General features: G+C 55.5%; 1 protein-coding gene across 1 annotated transcript; it reads left to right on the top strand.

Moving 5' to 3' along the window:
* The first annotated feature begins 1,287 nt into the window (after positions 1-1,287).
* Positions 1,288-17,033, top strand: LOC144741007 (uncharacterized). The gene is made up of 10 exons (XM_078623702.1): positions 1,288-1,412; positions 6,082-6,418; positions 8,475-8,577; positions 9,020-9,299; positions 10,133-10,203; positions 10,711-10,760; positions 12,497-12,759; positions 13,411-15,378; positions 15,987-16,147; positions 16,792-17,033. Exons 2-10 carry the CDS (start codon positions 6,221-6,223, stop codon positions 17,031-17,033), a joined length of 3,336 nt encoding a protein of 1,111 aa, XP_078479828.1. The 5' UTR covers positions 1,288-1,412; positions 6,082-6,220.
* Positions 17,034-21,944: the final 4,911 nt, after the last annotated feature.

The following is a 21,944-nucleotide window of genomic DNA, read 5'->3' as shown; positions in this document are numbered from 1 at the left end:
AGTTTGCCGTTCTTGCCAATATCAAAAGAACGTAATCTTTAAATCGAAGAAGTTGAATCAAGTCGTCAACACTATTGTTGTGGGGGGGGGTGGGTTTAATCAAATTAAATCACAAATGTAGCTGTCTGATCGTAGATACAAATTGTAAAACAAACTTCAATGAAATCATGAGGTTAATTATAATTATATTTCATCAATATGCAGCGTATGAAAAAATGAAAGGTTTTTTTTTACCCTTTCTGTTAATAAAACAGCTGTTAAGATGATCGACGCCAGGTTAACACATTCCTGCGGAGGGAGCTGGTAGGAACGTCGGGTTGCTCGGTCAATGGCCTGCAGGGTCAACGGCGGCGTGGTGTATTCCGCAAATATGCCCGACTGTGAGGGCGGGCACAAGCCGGCGTGAGTAGGTGAAACGTTGAGTTTTATAAGGGCACCACGGGGTGACCAGCCCCTCCCCACCCAGCCCCACCCCACCCTCGCCACCCCCTCCCCACCCTCCCCTCCCCACCCAGCCCCACCCTCCCCACCCAGCCCCTCCCCATCCTCCCCACCCAGCCCCTCCCCACCCTCCACACCCTCCCCACCCAGCTCCTCAGCTCCCCACCCAGCCTCTCTCTGCACGACGGACACAATAATCCCCCGTGGGCTTGTGTAACCAGGAGGTTCCTACCAGTATAATATTACATTACACCTCGTATTACTCTTTGGTTGTTTCGGTAAAGTCACGTAGATGAAAAATAAAAATTATAATAAATAATAATAAAATGAAAATAACGTATAAATTTTTTATATAATATTTAAAAAAATCCCATCCTATTAATGCTGGAGGGAAAAAAGTCCCCCCCCCCATATTATTTGGGTCTTTCGGTAAAGTCACATAGATAAAAAAATAAAATTAATAAAAATACAATTATAAAACGTCGTGATTTTTATTATTTTATTTTTATTAATTTTAATTAAATTTTTTTCACGTAGATAAGTTTAAATATCTCTGTGACTTAACCGTAACACCCAAAGAATAAGAATACAGCTTTAAGTCAAGATGTCACACACACCCCCACGTAATAGGCAACAACAACAACAACAGCCATTGGCTAAGTAGCGGTGACGTCACCACGACGCTTGTGCCAGGCTGGGTGCACGTTGAGGCCACGTGACGTGTCGAACGCCCCCCTGGTCAGCCATCCACGCGCACGCACGTGCCTTCCTTATCAAGACTACGGTTTACACGGCGGCGCGCTTATCAGCACTGGGGTTTCAAAATGCCGTGGCGCGCGTGGAGTCGCCATCTTGCACAAGATGGTGGTTGTGGTGGTGATGGTGGTTGTGGTCTGATTGTTGTGGTTGTTGTTGTTGGTGGTGGTGGTTGTGTAAAAGAATCGCGGCAAGAAATACAACGGCGAGCACAGGTACCAAACGCCGAGCGGCCAGTAACAAACAGAGTCGTTGGTGAGTTCGAGCGAGGGTGGTGTTGGGTGGTGATTCGTGTTATGAGATCTTGGGAAGAGCAGAGGTGGAGTTTGGTCAGTGGGTAGGTGAGTGGGTCTGTGGGTGGGTAGGTGAGTGGGTCTGTGGGTGGGTAGGTGAGTGGGTAGGTGAGTGAGTGGATGGGTGGGTAGGTGAGTGGGTCTGTGGGTAGGTGAGTGGGTCTGTGGGTGGGTAGGTGAGTGAGTGGATGGGTGGGTAGGTGAGCGGGTAGGTGAGTGAGTGGATGGGTGGGTAGGTGAGTGGGTCTGTGGGTAGGTGAGTGGGTCTGTGGGTGGGTGGGTAGGTGAGTGAGTGGATGGGTGGGTAGGTGAGCGGGTAGGTGAGTGGATGGGTGGGTAGGTGAGTGGGTCTGTGGGTAGGTGAGTGGGTCTGTGGGTGGGTAAGTGAGCTGGTCTGTGGGTGGGTAGGTGAGTGAGTGGATGGGTGGGTAGGTGAGTTGATGGGTGGGTGAGTTGTTGGGTGGGTAGGTGAGTGGGTCTGTGGGTGGGTAGGTGAATGAGTGGATGGGTGGGTAGTTGAGTGAGTGGATTGGTAGGTGAGTGTATGGGTGGGTGGGTAGGTGAGCGGGTCTGTGGGTCGGTAGGTGAGTGAGTGGATGGGTGGGTAGGTGAGTTGATGGGTGGGTGAGTTGTTGGGTGGGTAGGTGAGTGGGTCTGTGGGTGGGTAGGTGAATGAGTGGATGGGTGGGTAGTTGAGTGAGTGGATGGGTAGGTGAGTGTATGGGTGGGTGGGTAGGTGAGCGGGTCTGTGGGTCGGTAGGTGGGTGAGTTGATGGGTGGGTAGTTGAGTGAGTGGATGGGTGGGTAGTTGAATGTATGGGTGGGTAGGTGAGTGGGTCTGTGGGTGGTTCGGTGAGTGAGTTGATGGATGGGTAGGTGAGCGGGTCTGTGGGTGGGTAGGTGAGTGAGTGGATGGGTGGGTAGGTGAGTGAGTGGATGGGTGGGTAGGTGAGCGGGTCTGTGGGTGGGTAGGTGATTGAGTGGATGGGTGGGTAGGTGAGCGGGTCTGTGGGTGGGTAGGTGAGTGAGTTGATGGGTAGGTGAGTGAGTGGATGGGTGGGTAGGTGAGTGAGTGGATGGGTGGGTAGGTGAGTGAGTGGATGGGTGGGTAGGTGAGTGAGTGTATGGGTGGGTAGGTGAGCGGGTCTGTGGGTGGGTAGGTGAGTGGGTAGGTGATTGAGTGGATGGGTGGGTAGGTGAGCGGGTCTGTGGGTGGGTAGGTGAGTGAGTTGATGGGTAGGTGAGTGAGTGGATGGGTGGGTAGTTGAGTGTATGGGTGGGTAGGTGAGTGGGTCTGCGGGTGGTTAGGTGAGTGAGTTGATGGATGGGTAGGTGAGCGGGTCTGTGAGTGGGTGGGTAGGTGAGTGAGTGGATGGGTGGGTAGGTGAGTGAGTGAGTTGATGGGTGGGTAGGTGAGCGGGTCTGTGAGTGGGTGGGTAGGTGAGTGAGTGGATGGGTGGGTAGGTGAGTGAGTGAGTGGATGGGTGGGTAGGTGAGTGAGTGGATGGGTGGGTAGGTGAGTGAGTGTATGGGTGGGTAGGTGAGCGGGTCTGTGGGTGGGTAGGTGAGTGGGTCTGTGGGTGGGTAGGTGAGTGGGTCTGTGGGTGGGTAGGTGAGTGGGTCTGTGGGTGGGTAGGTGATTGAGTGGATGGGTGGGTTGGTGAGTGAGTTGATAAGTTAGTGAGTTGATGGGTGGGTAGTTGAGTGTATGGGTGGGTAGGTGAGCGGGTCTGAGAGGTCAAAAATGTGTTTTAGTAAGGCCGCAACTCCGATCCCGTTCAGGCCTTTTCAAGGTTCCAGATGTCTTATAACCAAACCCAACCTCCTTACGTTTAATCCTCCAAAACTTAACACATTGTTACAAAAATGCAAGATTTTATTTGAAACATGAATCAATGTTCAAAGGAAACGTGTTCGTTTAAGGGGGGGGCGGGGTCACAAGACATCTGGAGCCACCCCTTGTCTCTAAGATTACGGTGTTAAGGTCTCATTAGCCTAATGGGTTAACATCTCAACACGTTTTACTGCCAGAAAAGTACACAAAAATACCTCCCTATTCTTAGTTTTCACGGCTTAAAGGTTTGTTGTTATTCACCTCACGCGAAATGTTGTCAGCCTGAAGCCACTAGGCCTCTGCTGTGGCGTAGAAGCCTGTTTTGAAGGCCCGAGTGTGTACCGCGTTATGCATAACGCGCAACAATTAGACAAACGAACGTGTATTAAGGTCATCAAACGCGTGTATCTGTTGACCGATGTCAAGTTAGCACGCACTTTTGTTATATTGGACCTCGAGGTAAAAGATTGTATCGTCGTATTTCGAGGAGGCAAAAATGTGTTTTAGTAAGGCCGCAATTCCGAGCCCGTTCAGGCCTTTTGAAGGCTCCAGATGTCTTCTTATAACCAAATCCAACCTTACGTTTAATCCTCCAAAACCTAACACATTGTTAAAAAAAAATGCACGGTTTTATTTGAAACATGAATAAATGTGCAAAGGAAACGTGTTTAAAGCGGGGGGGGGGGTCACAAGACATCTGGAACGACCCCTTGTCTCTTAAGATTACGGTGTTAAGGTTTCAGCCTAATGGGTTAACATTTAAACACGACGCCTGTTTTACTGCCAGAAAAGTGTACAAAAATACCTCCCTATTAGTTTTCACGGCTTAAAGGTTTGTTGTTATTCACCTCACGCGAAATATTGTCAGCCTGAAGCCACTAGGCCTCTGCTGTGGCGTAGAAGCCTGTTTTGAAGGCCCGAGTGTGTACCGCGTTATGCATAACGCGGTACAATTAGACAAACGAACGTGTATTAAGGTCATCAAACGCGTGTATCTGTTGACCGATGTCAAGTTAGCACGCACTTTTGTTACATTGGACCTCGAGGTAAAACATTTTATCGTCGTATTTCGAGGAGGCAAAAATGTGTTTTAGTAAGGCCGCAATTCCGAGCCCGTTCAGGCCTTTTGAAGGCTCCAGATGTCTTATAACCAAACCCAACCTCCTGACGTTTAATACTCTAAAACTTAACACATTGTTACAAAGAAGGGAAGGTTTTATTCAAAGCAGGCATTAACATCTGAACATCTTATCGTCTTAACATCTTATCTCAACATCTGAACATATCTTAACAGAAGCTTAACATATGAACGTCTGAATATCTTATCGTCTTAACATCTTATCATCTGGGCATCTTGTAAACTCAACACCTTAACATCTGAACATATTTTAACATCTTAACAGAAGCTTAACATATGAACATCTGAATATCTTATCGTCTTAACATCTTATCATCTGGGCATCTTGTAAACTCAACACCTTAACATCTAAACATATTTTGATTGAAAGCTTTCGTGACTGCAGGGATTCATCTTCTTGGTTCTTTCGGTAAAGTCACGTAGAAGGGAAATAATAAAATAATAAAAATTAAACATAATAAAATATAATTAAAAATAAATCAAAATTATTTCCCTTCTACGTGACTTTACCGAAAGAACCAAGAACATCTGAACATATCTTGACATCTTAACAAAAGCTTAACATCTGAACATCTTAAAACACGATTTAAAGCTTTCGTGACTGCATGGATTAATAAAATAATAAATAAATAAACATAATAAAATACAATTATCACGACGTTTCGGCCACAACGCAAGCAGCCGTCCTCAGGTGAAGAACAGGGCTGTCGGAAACACAGCGTCTGAATGAAACACCACCAAGCTTGGCAGCGTATATACTTAAATATATACTTAAACATATACTTAAATATATACTTAAATATATACTTAAATATATACTTTAATATGCGCTGCCAAGCTTGGTGGTGTTCAGAAGAACAGGGCTGTCAGAAAGACAGCGTCTGAATGACAGACCTGTTCTTCACCTGAGGACGGCTGCTTGCGTTGTGGCCGAAACGTCGTGAGAATTTTATTTTATTATGTTTTATTTTTATTGTTTCCCTTCTACGTTTTAAGATGTTAAGATGTTAAGCTTTTGTTAAGATGTTAAGATATGTTCAGATGTTAAGATAAGATGTTAAGATATGTTCAGATAATGTTTATTTTTTTATATTTTATTATGTTTAATTTTTATTATTTTATTATTTCCCTTCTACGTGACTTTACCGAAAGAACCAAGAAGATCTTAACACACCTCTCGAATGTTTTATTGCCAGAAAGGGGTAAAACCTATTCCTCATCCTTCTTAACTTTGATACTGGCAACAACCAGAAATCACTTTGTGTAAAAACATCGGCACTTGGGGAGAGACAAAGGCGGCCGGGGGTGGCGTAGGTTCCGGCCACACCATCCCCCCTGTAAGCTCGCCGGTCCTGGGCCTCCTCTAGGTTGACTCGGCCTTAAACGAGTCAGTAGCTGGTGCGGTGTTACAGTGTTAAAACATCGGCACTTTGGGAGAGACAGGTCTCTGTGTGTCTTTGTGTGTCTCTGTGTGTCTCTGTGGGTCTCTGTGGGTCTCTGTGGGTCTCTGTGGGTCTCTACAGGTCTCTGTGGGTCTCTGTGGGTCTCTGTGTGTCTCTACAGGTATCTGTGTCTCTGTGGGTCTCTACAGGTATCTTTGTCTCTGTGTGTCTCTACAGGTCTCTGTGGGTCTCCGTGTGTCTCTGTGGGTCTCTGGGTCTGGCCATCCTTCGTAGGCGCTGGCCCCAACAGCGGAGGCTTGCGGAAGGCCGTCCCGGGTGTTGACGGTGGGCACCTCTGCCGGCAAGGCGCGCGACGATGTCCGGCGCTGACGAGGCGGCGATGCTCCGCTCCGTGCTGCTGTCGCGCCGCGGTGGCGTGGAGCTGCATCGGCTGCGTGCCGAGTTCCGCGAGCTCACCGGCTGCGAGCTGCCTGGCGGTGGTGGTGGTGGACTCGAGTCGTACCTCGCGACTCAGCACGACGTCGTCCGCCTGGAGCGGAGGAGCGACGGAACGGTGAGATAGGCGGAAGAGGTGGTGGTCGCGGTGACGAGGTGACGGTGGTGACGATAGCGGTGGTGGTCGTGGTGGCTGTTGGTGGTGGTGGTGGTGTTGGCGGCATCAGTGGTGGTGGTCTCGAAACGCACAGAGACACAGAGAGACCTGTAGAGACCTACAGAGACCCACAGAGACCCAAGAGACACACAGAGACCTGTAGAGACTCAAGAGACACACAGAGACCTGAAGAGACACAGAGACACACAGAGACCCACAGAGACACACAGAGACCCACAGAGACCCACAGAGACCCACAGAGACCCACAGAGACCCACAGAGACCCACAGAGACCCACAGAGACCCACAGAGACCCACAGAGACACACAGAGACACACAGAGACCCACAGAGACCCACAGAGACCCACAGAGACCCACAGAGACCCACAGAGACACACAGAGACACACAGAGACCCACAGAGACACACAGAGACACACAGAGACACACAGAGACCTGTAAAGACTCGCAGAGACCCGCAGAGACCCGCAGAGACCCGCAGAGACACACAGAGACACACAGAGACCCACAGAGACACACAGAGACACACAGAGACCTGTAAAGACTCGCAGAGACCCGCAGAGACCCACAGAGACCCACAGAGACACACAGAGACACACAGAGACCCACAGAGACACACAGAGACACACAGAGACCTGTAAAGACTCGCAGAGACCCGCAGAGACCCGCAGAGACCCGCAGAGACCCGCAGAGACCCGCAGAGACCCGCAGAGACCCGCAGAGACCCGCAGAGACCCGCAGAGACCCGCAGAGACCCACAGAGACCCACAGAGACCCACAGAGACCCACAGAGACCCACAGAGACCCACAGAGACCCACAGAGACCCACAGAGACCCACAGAGACCCACAGAGACCCACAGAGACCCACAGAGACACACAGAGACACACAGAGACACACAGAGACACACAGAGACACACAGAGACACACAGAGACACACAGACCCACAGAGACACACAGATACATGTAGAGACCCACAGAGACCCACAGAGACACACAGAGACACACAGAGACACACAGAGACACACAGAGACACACAGAGACCCACAGAGACCCACAGAGACCCACAGAGACCCACAGAGACCCACAGAGACCCACAGAGACCCACAGAGACCCACAGAGACACACAGAGACACACAGAGACACACAGACCCACAGAGACACACAGATACATGTAGAGACCCACAGAGACCCACAGAGACCCACAGAGACCCACAGAGACCCACAGAGACCCACAGAGACCCACAGAGACCCACAGAGACCCACAGAGACCCACAGAGACCCACCGAGACCCACCGAGACCCACCGAGACCCACCGAGACCCACCGAGACCCACCGAGACCCACCGAGACCCACCGAGACCCACCGAGACCCACCGAGACCCACCGAGACCCACAGAGACCCACAGAGACCCACAGAGACCCACAGAGACCCACAGAGACCCACAGAGACCCACAGAGATCCACAGAGACACACAGAGACACACAGAGACCCGTAGAGATGCACAGAGACACACAGAGACCCGTAGAGATGCACAGAGATGAATAGAGACCAACAGAGATACATAGAGACCCATACACTAAACTAAAACTAAACTATTTTATTTTACCAGGTAAGGTCCAATATTATAGCTCTTTTTAGAAGCGACCTTGCTATCACAAATGATGGCTCAAACGAAGTGGCTTTTCATCACGTGATTGTCACGTCGAAATGTATAGCAGCCGCCAAATACTCTTAAACGTGTGGTGGTGTTGATTCTAAATGCGGAGGGGAGGACCCGGAGAAAAATCCACGTGACCACGGGGAGAGAGAGCGAGAGACAAGCAAACGTCAGGGTCGAGATCAAACCCACGACCTCCTGTATACCAGGCGAGGTAGTTAACATCTCCTAGCCACCGTGATGATGATGATGCTGAGAGAGACGCAGACTCCAAATATACAGCAGCTGTTTGCCCCGTCGACCCACCGCCCCCCCGCCAATCTGCGTGCGGTGGCGCAGGTCGTGTGCCACGCGGTGGAGACGAAAGAGGTGGCCAAGGTCAGCCGGATGATCTCCGTCACCAGGGGCAAGACGGGCACACGGCGCAAGAAATCGCTGCACGGTAGGGCGGGCACCTCCTCACCCATCACCCCTGACCTCTGGCCAGAGGTCGCAAACGGGTTTTGATTCCTTACCCGTACCCGGCCGTACCCTACCCGTACCCGGCCGGGTATCGGGTAGGGTACGGGTATCGGGTACCCGATTGCGACCTCTGGGATGAAGCCATGTTGCAGGCGCGGGTGGGTTGATTCTAGGAACTTGAATTGTGAGAAGAGACAAGACGTTGGGAAATGAGTGACAAACGGTGACTCACCAGTGACTCACGGCCTACCCGTACCCGGCCGCACCAGGGTCGCAAACGGGTACCCGTACCCGGCCGAGTACGGGTATCGGGTACCCGGTTGCGACCTCTGCCTCTCGCTCTGCCCCCCCTCCCGTCTCCACTGCCCCATCTCCTGCCCCCCCCACCCCCCCCCCTCCCCGTGCGGTTGCCGTGGCTACAGCGGGCGGCCACGCGAAGTGCATTCTGGGCTCGGCGCGACGCGGATGGAGTGCCGCCCCCCACTCCTCGCGGCCTCACGCGACCTCGATCCACTCGCGACCTCGCACGACCTCCTCATCGTCGCCGTCCGCGAGAGGGCGGGTTCCCACGGTGGTGTTCAAGCCTCCGCTGCCTCCTCCTGCTGCTGCTCCTGCTGCTGCTCCTCCTGGCGACGTGGACTTCGGCGGCGACTGCAACGGCGTCGCAAATCGACCCGCCCCTTGTCGGCATCTCGGCGACAGGTGGCATGTTCACGTCGTCGTCGTCGTCATCATCGTCGTCATTATTGTCGTCGTTGTCGTCGTTGTCGTCGTCATTGTTGTCATCATCGTCGTCATCGTTCACGTCATCATCGTCGTCATTATTGTCATCATTATTGTCATCGTTGTTGTCGTCATTATTGTCATCGTCGTCGTCATTCACGTCGTCATCGTCGTCATCGTCGTCATCGTCATCTGCTGAACCGAGTGAACGAAAGTGTCGAATGGTCATTATTCGTCATCGTCGTTATCATCATCGTCGTCATCTTCAGAACCGAGTGAACGAACGTGTCAAATGTTTGTAATTCATTCGTCATCGTCGTCATCATCGTCATCATCATTGTTATCATCATCATCATCGTTATCGTCGTCCTCGTCATCTGCCGAACCGAATTGACCGAACGTGTTGAATGGTCGTAATTAATTCATCATTATTGTCATCGTCATCGTCGTTATCGTCACCATCGTCATCATCGTCGTCATCATCGTTATCGTCCTCATCATCGTTATCATCATCGTCATCATCGTCATCATCGTCGTCATCATCGTTATCGTCCTCATCATCGTTATCATCATCGTCATCATCGTCATCATCGTCGTCATCATCGTTATCGTCCTCATCATCGTTATCATCATCGTTATCATCATCGTTATCGTCATCATCGTCATCGTCGTCGTCGTCATCGTCATCATCATCATCATCATCATCGTTATCATCGTCATCATCGTCGTCGTCATCTGCTGAACGAAGTGACACTGTAGGAGCCGGAGTTCTGCGATTGTGCTCGTGTTGATTTCCACTTGTCGCGGTTCAGGCACGGGGACGATCAAGGCCATGAGAGTCGCGACAGAGCCTCGGTCAGCCATGGCGTTGAAGGTTTGAGTGGTGAGTGTTGGCTGTGTGGGTTATCGAGTGGTGAGCGTTGTGTGTCTGTGGGTTATTGAGTGGCGAGCGTTGGGACTGTGAGTCAGTGGTGAGCACTGTGTCTGTATTGTCGAGTGGTGAGCGTTGTGTGTGTGGGTTATCGAGTGGTGAGCGTTGGGTGTGTGGGTTATCGAGTGGTGAGCGTTGTGTGTGTGGGTTATCGAGTGGTGAGCGTTGAGTCTGTGGGTTATCGAGTGGCGAGCGTTGGGACTGTGGGTCAGAGTGGCGAGCGTTGGGACTGTGGGTCAGAGTGGTGAGCGTTGAGTCTGTGGGTTATCGAGTGGCGAGCGTTGGGACTGTGGGTTATCGAGTGGTGAGCGTTGTGTGTGTGGGTTATCGAGTGGTGAGCGTTGTGTATGTGGGTTATCGAGTGGTGAGCGTTGTGTGTCTGTGGGTTATCGAGTGGTGAGCGTTGAGTCTGTGGGTGTTGTTGTTAACACCGAGAATCAATGTTTTTTTTTTCCCCAGTTCCCACGATCAACTGGAGCCCTGTGAGAGCCAAGAAGCCAGCGATGCGGGTCAGTATGAGCCATGTACCCCCCCCCCCACCCTCCCACGCTTACTGCTCCACGTGGGGTTCGCTCGCTGCTCACCCACCCGCTCGCTCGCTCACCCACTCACCCGCTCGCTCATCCACTCGCTCACTCAACCACTCATCCGCTCGCTCACCCACTCACCCACTCCTTCATCCGATCACCCAATCCCCCAATCACTCACCCACCCACTCACTCACCCGCTCGTTCGCTCACCCACTCACCCACCCACTCATCCGCTCGCTCACCCGCTCGCTCATCCACTCGCTCACTCAACCACTCATCCGCTCGCTCACCCACTCACCCACTCATTCATCCGATCACCCAATCCCCCAATCACTCACCCACCCACTCACTCACCCGCTCGCTCGCTCACCCACTCACCCACCCACTCATCCGCTCGCTCACCCGCTCGCTCGCTCACCCACTCACCCGCTCGCTCATCCACTCGCTCACTCAACCACTCATCCGCTCGCTCACCCACTCACCCACTCATTCATCCGATCACCCAATCCCCCAATCACTCACCCACCCACTCACTCACCCTCTCGCTCGCTCACCCACTCACCCACCCACTCATCCGCTCGCTCGCTCACCCACTCGCTCACTCACCCACCCATTCATCCGCTCACCCAATCACTCACCTGCTCGCTCACCCACTCACTCATCCGATCACCCAATCCCCCAAACACTCACCCACCCACTCACTCGCCCACCCACTCACTCACCCGCTCACCCACTCACCCACCCACTCACCCACTCACCCACCTACTCATCTGCTCGCTCACTCACTCATCCGCTCGCTCACCCACTCGCTCACTCACCCACCCATTCATTCATCCGCTCACCCAATCACTCACCTGCTCGTTCACCCACTCATCCGATCACCCAATCCCCAAATCACTCACCCACCCACTCACTCACCCACCCACTAACTCACCCGCTCACCCACTCACCCACCCACTCATCCGCTCGCTCACCCACTTGCTCACTCAACCACCCACTCATCCGCTCGCTCACCTGCTCGCTCACCCACTCACCCACTCACTCATCCAATCACCCAATCCCCCAATCACTCACCCACCCACTAGCTCACCCACTCACCCATCCACTCATCTGCTCGCTCACCCACTCGCTCACTCAACCACCCACTCATCCGCTCGCTCACCCACTCACCTGCTCGCTCACTCACCCACCCACTCACTCACCCGACCACTCACCCACTCACTTACCCACTCACTCACCCACCCACTCAACCACTAGCTCGCTCACCCACTCACCCACGCACTCACCCGCTCGCTCACCCACTCACAATCAGCGAGCGTCACTAAATGCCCAGTCACCTGTTGTTTGGCAGCATCACTCTGTGGTTTAACCAAACATAAATATCTTTGACGAAGAATAAAAAAACTTACGGAATAACAATCTTTATTCAAACCTAATACTTGGTTATGTCTGCTCCATGGTGGACCTTCCTGGAACACGTCTACCTTGGTCCACCATCAACCTACTATCTCCAAGTCCACCCACATTGACCATCACCCTCCTATCGCTGAGTCCACCCTTATTGGCCTGTTGGCCTCCTGTTAATCCACCTATTTGTGGACCATCCTTCCATGTCCAGGTCCACCATGGTCGACTCTCCACCTACCTCCAAGCGACTGTTCACCCCCCCCCCACCTCCCACCGTCGGTCCTTCGTCGTTGTCCACCCTTTCGCAGGCGACGTCGGCGTCGTCCGTCCCCTCCACCGTCGCTGCGCCCCGCGCTCACTCGCCCCCCAGCGTGGACACCATCACGCTCGCCCTGCAGAGGTGGACACTCACCGGTGGTGGCGGTGGTGGTGGCGGTGGTGGCGGTGGTGGTGACCGTTGGTGGACACAGCCAGGTCGCCCCCAGGGAGAGGAGGTGTCCACCCTGGCGGCACCGGAAATGAGGCCTCCGATAAGGACGAATCTGCTCAGGAGTCCATCACCTTCCTTAGGGTTTGCCGTTGTTGTCCACCATCAACCTTGCATCTTTTAGTCCACCCACCTTGATGATCAACCTTGCATCTCCTAGTCCACCCACCTTGACCATCAACTTTGCATCTCCAACTCCACCCACCTTGACCATCAACTTTGCATCTCCAACTCCACCCACCTTGACCATCAACCTTGCATCTCCAACTCCACCCACCTTGACCATCAACCTTGCATCTCCTAGTCCACCCACCTTGACCATCAACCTTGCATCTCCTAGTCCACCCACGTTGACCATCAACTTTGCATCTCCAACTCCACCCACCTTGTCCACCAACCTTGCATCTCCAACTCCACCCACCTTGACCATCAACCTTGCATCTCCTAGTCCACCCACCTTGACCATCAACCTTGCATCTCCAACTCCACCCACCTTGTCCACCAACCTTGCATCTCCAACTCCACCCACCTTGACCATCAACCTTGCATCTCCAACTCCACCCACCTTGACCATCAACCTTGCATCTCCAACTCCACCCACCTTGTCCACCAACCTTGCATCTCCAACTCCACCCACCTTGACCATCAACCTTGCATCTCCAACTCCACCCACCTTGACCATCAACCTTGCATCTCCTAGTCCACCCACCTTGACCATCAACTTTGCATCTCCAGGTCCGCCATGGTTGACTGTCCACCTTCCACCAAGATGAGCGCGCGAGATCAACCTCACCGTCCACCCAGCAGGGAGCCGGTCGCCGTGGCCCCTCCACTCAGCAGGGTGCCGGTTGCTATGGACCATCCACTCAGGGTGCCGGTTGCTATGGACCATCCACTCAGGGTGCCGGTTGCTATGGACCATCCACTCAGGGTGCCGGTCGCTATGGACCGTCCACCCAGCAGGGAGCCGGTTGCTATGGACCGTCCACTCAGGGTGCCGGTCGCTATGGACCGTCCACTCAGCAGGGTGCCGGTCGCTATGGACCGTCCACCCAGCAGGGAGCCGGTTGCTATGGACCGTCCACCCAGCAAGGAGCCGGTTGCTATGGACCGTCCACTCAGGGTGCCGGTTGCTATGGACCGTCCACCCAGCAGGGAGCCGGTTGCTATGGACCGTCCACTCAGGGTGCCGGTCGCTATGGACCGTCCACTCAGCAGGGTGCCGGTCGCTATGGACCGTCCACTCAGGGTGCCGGTCGCTATGGACCGTCCACCCAGCAGGGAGCCGGTTGCCATGGACCGTCCACCCAGCAGGGAGCCGGTTGCTATGGACCGTCCACTCAGGGTGCCGGTTGCTATGGACCGTCCACTCAGGGTGCCGGTCGCTATGGACCGTCCACCCAGCAGGGAGCCGGTTGCTATGGACCGTCCACCCAGCAGGGAGCCGGTTGCCATGGACCGTCCACCCAGCAGGGAGCCGGTTGCCATGGACCGTCCACCCAGCAGGGAGCCGGTTGCCATGGACCGTCCACGCAGCAGGGAGCCGGTTGCCATGGACCGTCCACCCAGCAGGGAGCCGGTTGCCATGGACCGTCCACCCAGCAGGGAGCCGGTTGCCATGGACCGTCCACCCAGCAGGGAGCCGGTTGCTATGGACCGTCCACCCAGCAGGGAGCCGGTTGCCATGGACCGTCCACCCAGCAGGGAGCCGGTTGCCATGGACCGTCCACCCAGCAGGGAGCCGGTTGCCATGGACCGTCCACCCAGCAGGGAGCCGGTTGCCATGGACCGTCCACCCAGCAGGGAGCCGGTTGCCATGGACCGTCCACCCAGCAGGGAGCCGGTTGCCATGGACCGTCCACCCAGCAGGGAGCCGGTTGCCATGGACCGTCCACCCAGCAGGGAGCCGATTGCCATGGACCGTCCACCCAGCAGGGAGCCGGTTGCCATGGACCGTCCACCCAGCAGGGAGCCGGTTGCCATGGACCGTCCACCCAGCAGGGTGCCGGTTGCCATGGACCGTCCACCCAGCAGGGAGCCGGTTGCCATGGACCGTCCACCCAGCAGGGTGCCGGTTGCCATGGACCGTCCACCCAGCAGGGAGCCGGTTGCCATGGACCGTCCACCCAGCAGGGAGCCGGTTGCTATGGACCGTCCACCCAGCAGGGAGCCGGTTGCTATGGACCGTCCACCCAGCAGGGAGCCGGTTGCCATGGACCGTCCACCCAGCAGGGAGCCGGTTGCCATGGACCGTCCACCCAGCAGGGAGCCGGTTGCCATGGACCGTCCACCCAGCAGGGAGCCGGTTGCCATGGACCGTCCACCCATCAGGGAGCCGGTTGCCATGGACCGTCCACCCAGCAGGGAGCCGTACGCCGTAGACCTTTGCCCTGCGGTCAGGAGCTGGGGTGGACGGCTGACCCCGGCGGCCCCCCTGGTGTCCCCCTGGCCGCCGGCGGGCACGCCCGGCCAGCGCTGCGTGGACGTGTTGGTGTCCAGCGCCGAGGACCCGGCGCTGTTCGCCGTGCAGGCCTGGAGCCAGCTGCACCGGCTGGAGCGGCTGGAGGCTAGGATGTGGCGCCACTATGGGAGCTCCCGGGGCCACGAGTGGGCGGACGTGGCGGAGGAGGCGGGAGATGAAGAGGTGGAGGAGGAGGTGGTGGCAACGGAGCCGTCGTTCGTCGCCTGCGTGCAGGATGACCGGTGGGTGGGGCACGGCGACGCGGGGTCTCCGCTCGTCCGCCGTGTGTGTGACGTCAGTGTGCACGCGGTGACGTGGTGGTGGTGAGCACGCGGTGAGAGGCGCGCGGTGAGGGGGACGCGGTGAGGGTGACGTGGTGGTGGTGAGCACGCGGTGAGGGTGACGTGGTGGTGGTGAGCACGCGGCGAGGGTGACGTGGTGGTGGTGGTGAGCACGCGGTGAGGGGTACGCGGTGAGGGTGACATGGTGGTGGTGAGCACGCGGTGAGGGGTACGCGGTGAGGGTGACGCGGCGAGGGTGACGTGGTGGTGGTGAGCACGCGGTGAGGGGGACGCGGCGAGGGTGACGTGGTGGTGGTGAGCACGCGGTGAGGGGGACGTGGCGAGGGGGACGCGGTGGTGGTGAGCACGCGGTGAGGGGGACGTGGCGAGGGTGACGCGGCGAGGGTGACGTGGCGAGGGTGACGTGGCGAGGGTGACGTGGCGAGGGTGACTTGGCGAGGGTGACGTGGCGAGGGTGACGTGGCGAGGGTGACGTGGCGAGGGTGACGTGGCGAGGGTGACGTGGCGAGGGTGACTTGGCGAGGGTGACGCGTGTCGCTCTCCCTCAGGGTGTACCGCGTGGAGCTGAAGTGTGCGTGCCCGCCGGGCAAGGCCATGGTGTACCGGGTGGACTACGGGGAGTGGGACCTCGTCCCCCTGTCCACCCTGCGGCCCCTCGTGCCGGCGTTCACCCGGCTGCCCGTGCAGGCCCACCTGGCCCAGCTCGCCGGTGAGGCCCCCTGAGAAACCCCCCCACCTCCGGGAACCCCCCACCCCAGAGGTCGCAACCGGGTACCCGATGCCCGTACCCTACCCGATACCCGGCTACCCGTACGGGTAGCCATTTGCGACCCTGGTGCGACCGGGTACGGATAGACTGTGAGTCACTGGTGAGTAGCTGTCACTCATTTCCCAACGTCTTGTCTCTTCTCACAATTCAAGTTCCTAGAATCAACCCACCCGCGCCTGCAACATGGCTTCATCCCAGAGGTCGCAATCAGGTACCCGATACCCATACGGGTACGGGTACGGCCGGGTACGGGTACCCGTTTACGACCCTGGTGCGACCGGGTACGGGTACGGGTAGGCCGTGAGTCACCAGTGAGTCACCGTTTGTCACTCATTTCCCAACGTCTTGTCTCTTCTCACAATTCAACATGGCTCCATCCCAGAGGTCGCAATCGGGTACCCGATACCCGTACCCTACCCTACCCGGCCGGGTACGGGTAGGGTACGGGTACGGCCGGGTACGGGTACCCGTTTGCGACCCTGGTGCGGCCGGGTACGGGTACGGGTAAGGAATCAAAACCCGTTTGCGACCTCTGCCCCCCCCCGCCGATTGCCGTGCATCTCTGTTCCGCTTGTCGCCCCCAGACGTCCCCCGCCGGCGCTGGTCGCCGGAGCTGGCCCAGGTGTTCAGGAAGCTGGTGGAGGGGCGGCCGTTTGTGGCGCTCGTGGAGGTGGAGGAGGGTGACGGGGCGGGGGGCGGGGTGGACGGGGCGGTGGGCAACTCGGCGGGGCGAGCTCCCAAGCTGAGGGTGTCGCTGGTGGACACGTCCCATCCCGAGCGGGACGTCGTCATCGGCCAGATCATGATGGGATTCGCTCGAAGTTGATGATGAAGAGTGCAGCGTCGTCCCACGCACAGCGTCCTCACACACACAGCGTCATCACACGCACAGCGTCCTCACACGCACAGCGTCATCACACGCACAGCGTCCTCACACGCACAGCGTCCTCACACGCACAGCGACATCACACGCACAGCGACATCACACGCACAGCGTCCTCACACGCACAGCGTCCTCACACGCACAGCGTCCTCACACCCACAGCGTCATCACACGCACAGCGTCATCACACGCACAGCGTCATCACACGCACAGCGTCATCACACGCACAGCGTCATCACACGCACAGCGTCCTCACACGCACAGCGTCATCACACGCACAGCGTCATCACACGCACAGCGTCCTCACACGCACAGCGTCATCACACGCACAGCGTCCTCACACGCACAGCGTCCTCACACGCACAGCGTCATCACACGCACAGAGTCATCACACGCACAGCGTCCTCACACGCACAGCGTCATCACACGCACAGCGTCCTCACACGCACAGCGTCATCACACGCACAGCGTCCTCACACGCACAGCGTCATCACACGCACAGCGTCCTCACACGCACAGCGTCATCACACGCACAGCGTCCTCACACGCACAGCGTCCTCACACGCACAGCGTCATCACACGCACAGCGTCATCACACGCACAGCGTCATCACACGCACAGCGTCCTCACACGCACAGCGTCATCACACGCACAGCGTCATCACACGCACAGCGTCCTCACACGCACAGCGTCCTCACACGCACAGCGTCCTCACACGCACAGCGTCCTCACACGCACAGCGTCCTCACACGCACAGCGTCATCACACGCACAGCGTCATCACACGCACAGCGTCCTCACACGCACAGCGTCCTCACACGCACAGCGTCATCACACGCACAGCGTCCTCACACGCACAGCGTCCTCACACGCACAGCGTCCTCACACGCACAGCGTCCTCACACGCACAGCGTCATCACACGCACAGCGTCATCACACGCACAGCGTCATCACACGCACAGCGTCCTCACACGCACAGCTTCGTCACACGCACAGCGTCGTCACACGCACAGCGTCGTCACACGCACAGCGTCGTCACACGCACAGCGTCGTCACACGCACAGCGTCGTCACACGCACAGCGTCGTCACACGCACAGAGTCGTCACACGCACAGCGTCGTCACACGCACAGCGTCGTCACACGCACAGCGTCGTCACACGCACAGCGTCCTCACACGCACAGTCGTCACACGCACAGAGTCGTCACACGCACAGCGTCGTCACACGCACAGCGTCGTCACACGCACAGCGTCGTCACACGCACAGAGTCGTCACACGCACAGCGTCGTCACACGCACAGCGTCGTCACACGCACAGCGTCGTCACACGCACATCGTCGTCACACGCACAGCGTCGTCACACGCACAGCGTCGTCACACGCACAGCGTCGTCACACGCACAGCGTCGTCACACGCACAGCGTCGTCACACGCACTGTCGTCACACGCACAGCGTCGTCACACGCACAGCGTCGTCACACGCACAGCGTCGTCACACGCACAGCGTCGTCACACGCACAGCGTCGTCACACGCACAGCGTCGTCACGCACAGCGTCGTCACGCACAGCGTCGTCACGCACAGCGTCGTCACACGCACAGCGTCATCACAGCGTCATCACACGCACAGCGTCGTCACACGCACAGCGTCGTCACGCACAGCGTCGTCACGCACAGCGTCGTCACGCACAGCGTCGTCACACACAGCGTCGTCACACACAGCGTCGTCACACACACAGCGTCATCACACGCACAGCGTCATCACACGCACAGCGTCATCACAGCGTCATCACACACACAGCGTCATCACACACACAGCGTCATCACACACACAGCGTCATCACACACACAGCGTCATCACACGCACAGCGTCATCACACGCACAGCGTCATCATACGCACAGCGTCATCACAGCGTCATCACACACACAGCGTCATCACACGCACAGCATCATCACACGCACAGCGTCGTCACACGCACCGCGTCGTCACACGCACAGCGTCGTCACACGCACAGCGTCGTCACACGCACAGCGTCATCACGCACAGCGTCATCACACGCACAGCGTCGTCACACGCACAGCGTCATCACACGCACAGCGTCGTCACACGCACAGCGTCATCACAGCGTCGTCACACACACAGTGTCGTCACAGCATCGTCACACGCACAGCGTCATCACACACACAGCGTCATCACAGCGTCATCACACACACAGCGTCATCACACACACAGCGTCATCACACACACAGCGTCATCACACGCACAGCATCATCACACAGCGTCATTACAGCGTCGTCACACACACTATCGTCACAGCGTCGTCACACGCACTGCGTCATCACATGCACAGCGTCATCACAGCGTCATCACACACACAGCGTCATCACACACACAGCGTCATCACAGCGTCATCACAGCGTCATCACAGCGTCATCACAACGTCATCACACACAGCGTTATTACAGCGTCGTCACACACACTGTCGTCACAGCGTCGTCACGCACAGCGTCATCACACACACAGCGTCATCACAGCGTCATCACACACACAGCGTCATCACACACACAGCGTCATCACACACACAGCGTCATCACACACACAGCGTCATCACACGCACAGCGTCATCACACGCACAGCGTCATCACACGCACAGCGTCATCACACACACAGCGTCATCACAGCGTCATCACATGCACAGCGTCGTCACATGCACAGCATCGTACTCGGCAGGACTCTCCCCTGAACCGTCTTGAGACTCGGCCCGAGACGAACCCAACGGCAGCCGCACGACGCGGCAGTGAATTTTTTGCCAATCAAACATTTTGCGAGTAACTCCACGTTAACCAGGGCTGCCTCTGGGTGCCGAACCGTGACCCGTTGTTCAAATACGCTTAACCGCATGGCATCATCATCAGCATCATAGCCACCACTACCACCACCCCACCCCCCCACTCTTTTAATCGCTTGAGAAAATAATTTTGACCCTTTTGTTGTTGTTCTGTGCCGCGCTTATTTTTGATGTTTGTTGATTTTGTTGAAATAAATACGTGACGATGGCAGGCGTGGTGAGTCTGCGTGTGTCTCTTAATCCAACGCTGCTGCTGCTGCTGCCAGACTTTGTTGTTTCGATTTAAAGCTGCTTTCGTGACTGCAGGAATTCATCTTCTTGGTTCTTTCGGTAAAGTCACGTAGAAGGGAAATAATAAAATAATGAAAATAAAACATAAAATACAATAAAAATTTACTAAAAATGTATTTCCCTTCTACGTGACTTTACCAAAAAAATATCTGAACGTATCTTAACATCTTAACAAAAGCTTAACATCTGAACATCTTAAAACACGATTTAAAGCTTTCGTGACTGCAGGGATTCATCTTCTTGGTTCTTTCGGTAAAGTCACGTAGAAGGGAAATAATAAAATAATGAAAATAAACCAATTCAATAATATAATAACGAAGAGTGCAGCGTCGTCCCACGAACAGCAACATAATAAAATAATATTTTATTGTTTTATTTTTTTTTATTCATGATTTCCCTTCTACGTGACTTTACCGAAAGAACCAAGAAGATGTGTTGTTGTTACTGCGCTGCGAACCTGGAAACACTCCCGAGTTCGATTCCCGTCCGTGGCTAAACGCAGAGGTCGCAACCGGGTATCCGATACCCGTACCCTACCCGATACCCGGCTACCCGTACCCAGCCGGGTAGCCGTTTGCGACCCTGGTGCGGCCGGGTACGGGTAGGCCGTGAGTCACTGGTGAGTCACCGTTTGTCACTCATTTCCCAACGTCTTGTCTCTTCTCACAATTCAAGTTCCTAGAATCAACCCACCCGCGCCTGCAACATGGCTTCATCCCAGAGGTCGCAACCGGGTAACCGATACCCGTACCCTACCCGATACCCGGCCGGGTACGGGTAGGGTACGGTTATCGGGTACCCGTACCCGGCCGGGTATAGCAATGTGTGTGGACTAATCTCCATCTGTTCCATCTCACTCCCTTCTACACCGTGTGTGGCCTAATCTCCATCTGTTCCATCTCTCCCTTCTCGCCGTGTGTGGACTAATCTCCATCTGTTCCATCGCACTCCCTTCTACCCCCGTGTGTGGACTAATCTCCATCTGTTCCATCGCACTCCCTTCTACCCGTGTGTGGACTAATCTCCATCTGTTCCATCGCACTCCCTTCTACACCGTGTGTGGCCTAATCTCCATCTGTTCCATCTCACTCCCTTCTACCCGTGTGTGGACTAATCTCCATCTGTTCCATCTCACTCCCTTCTACCCGTGTGTGGACTAATCTCCATCTGTTCCATCTCACTCCCTTCTACCCGTGTGTGGACTAATCTCCATCTGTTCCATCTCACTCCCTTCTACACCGTGTGTGGACTAATCTCCATCTGTTCCATCTCACTCCCTTCTACACCGTGTGTGGACTAATCTCCATCTGTTCCATCTCACTCCCTTCTACCCGTGTGTGGACTAATCTCCATCTGTTCCATCTCACTCCCTTCTACCCGTGTGTGGACTAATCTCCATCTGTTCCATCTCACTCCCTACTACACCGTGGGTGGACTAATCTCCATCTGTTCCATCTCACTAAATTCTACACCGTGTGTGGACTAATCTCCATCTGTTCCATCTCACTCCCTTCTACACCGTGGGTGGACTAATCTCCATCTGTTCCATCTCACTCCCTTCTACCCGTGTGTGGACTAATCTCCATCTGTTCCATCTCACTCCCTTCTACACCGTGGGTGGCCTAATCTCCATCTGTTCCATCTCTCCCTTCTCGCCGTGTGTGGACTAATCTCCATCTGTTCCATCGCACTCCCTTCTACCCCCGTGTGTGGACTAA

Source organism: Lampetra planeri, unplaced genomic scaffold (assembly GCF_965212315.1).
Source record: "Lampetra planeri unplaced genomic scaffold, kcLamPlan1.2.h2 scaffold_382, whole genome shotgun sequence".
In the NCBI taxonomy this organism is placed as follows: domain Eukaryota; kingdom Metazoa; phylum Chordata; class Hyperoartia; order Petromyzontiformes; family Petromyzontidae; genus Lampetra; species Lampetra planeri.
This window is presented reverse-complemented; position numbering and strand designations above follow the sequence as displayed.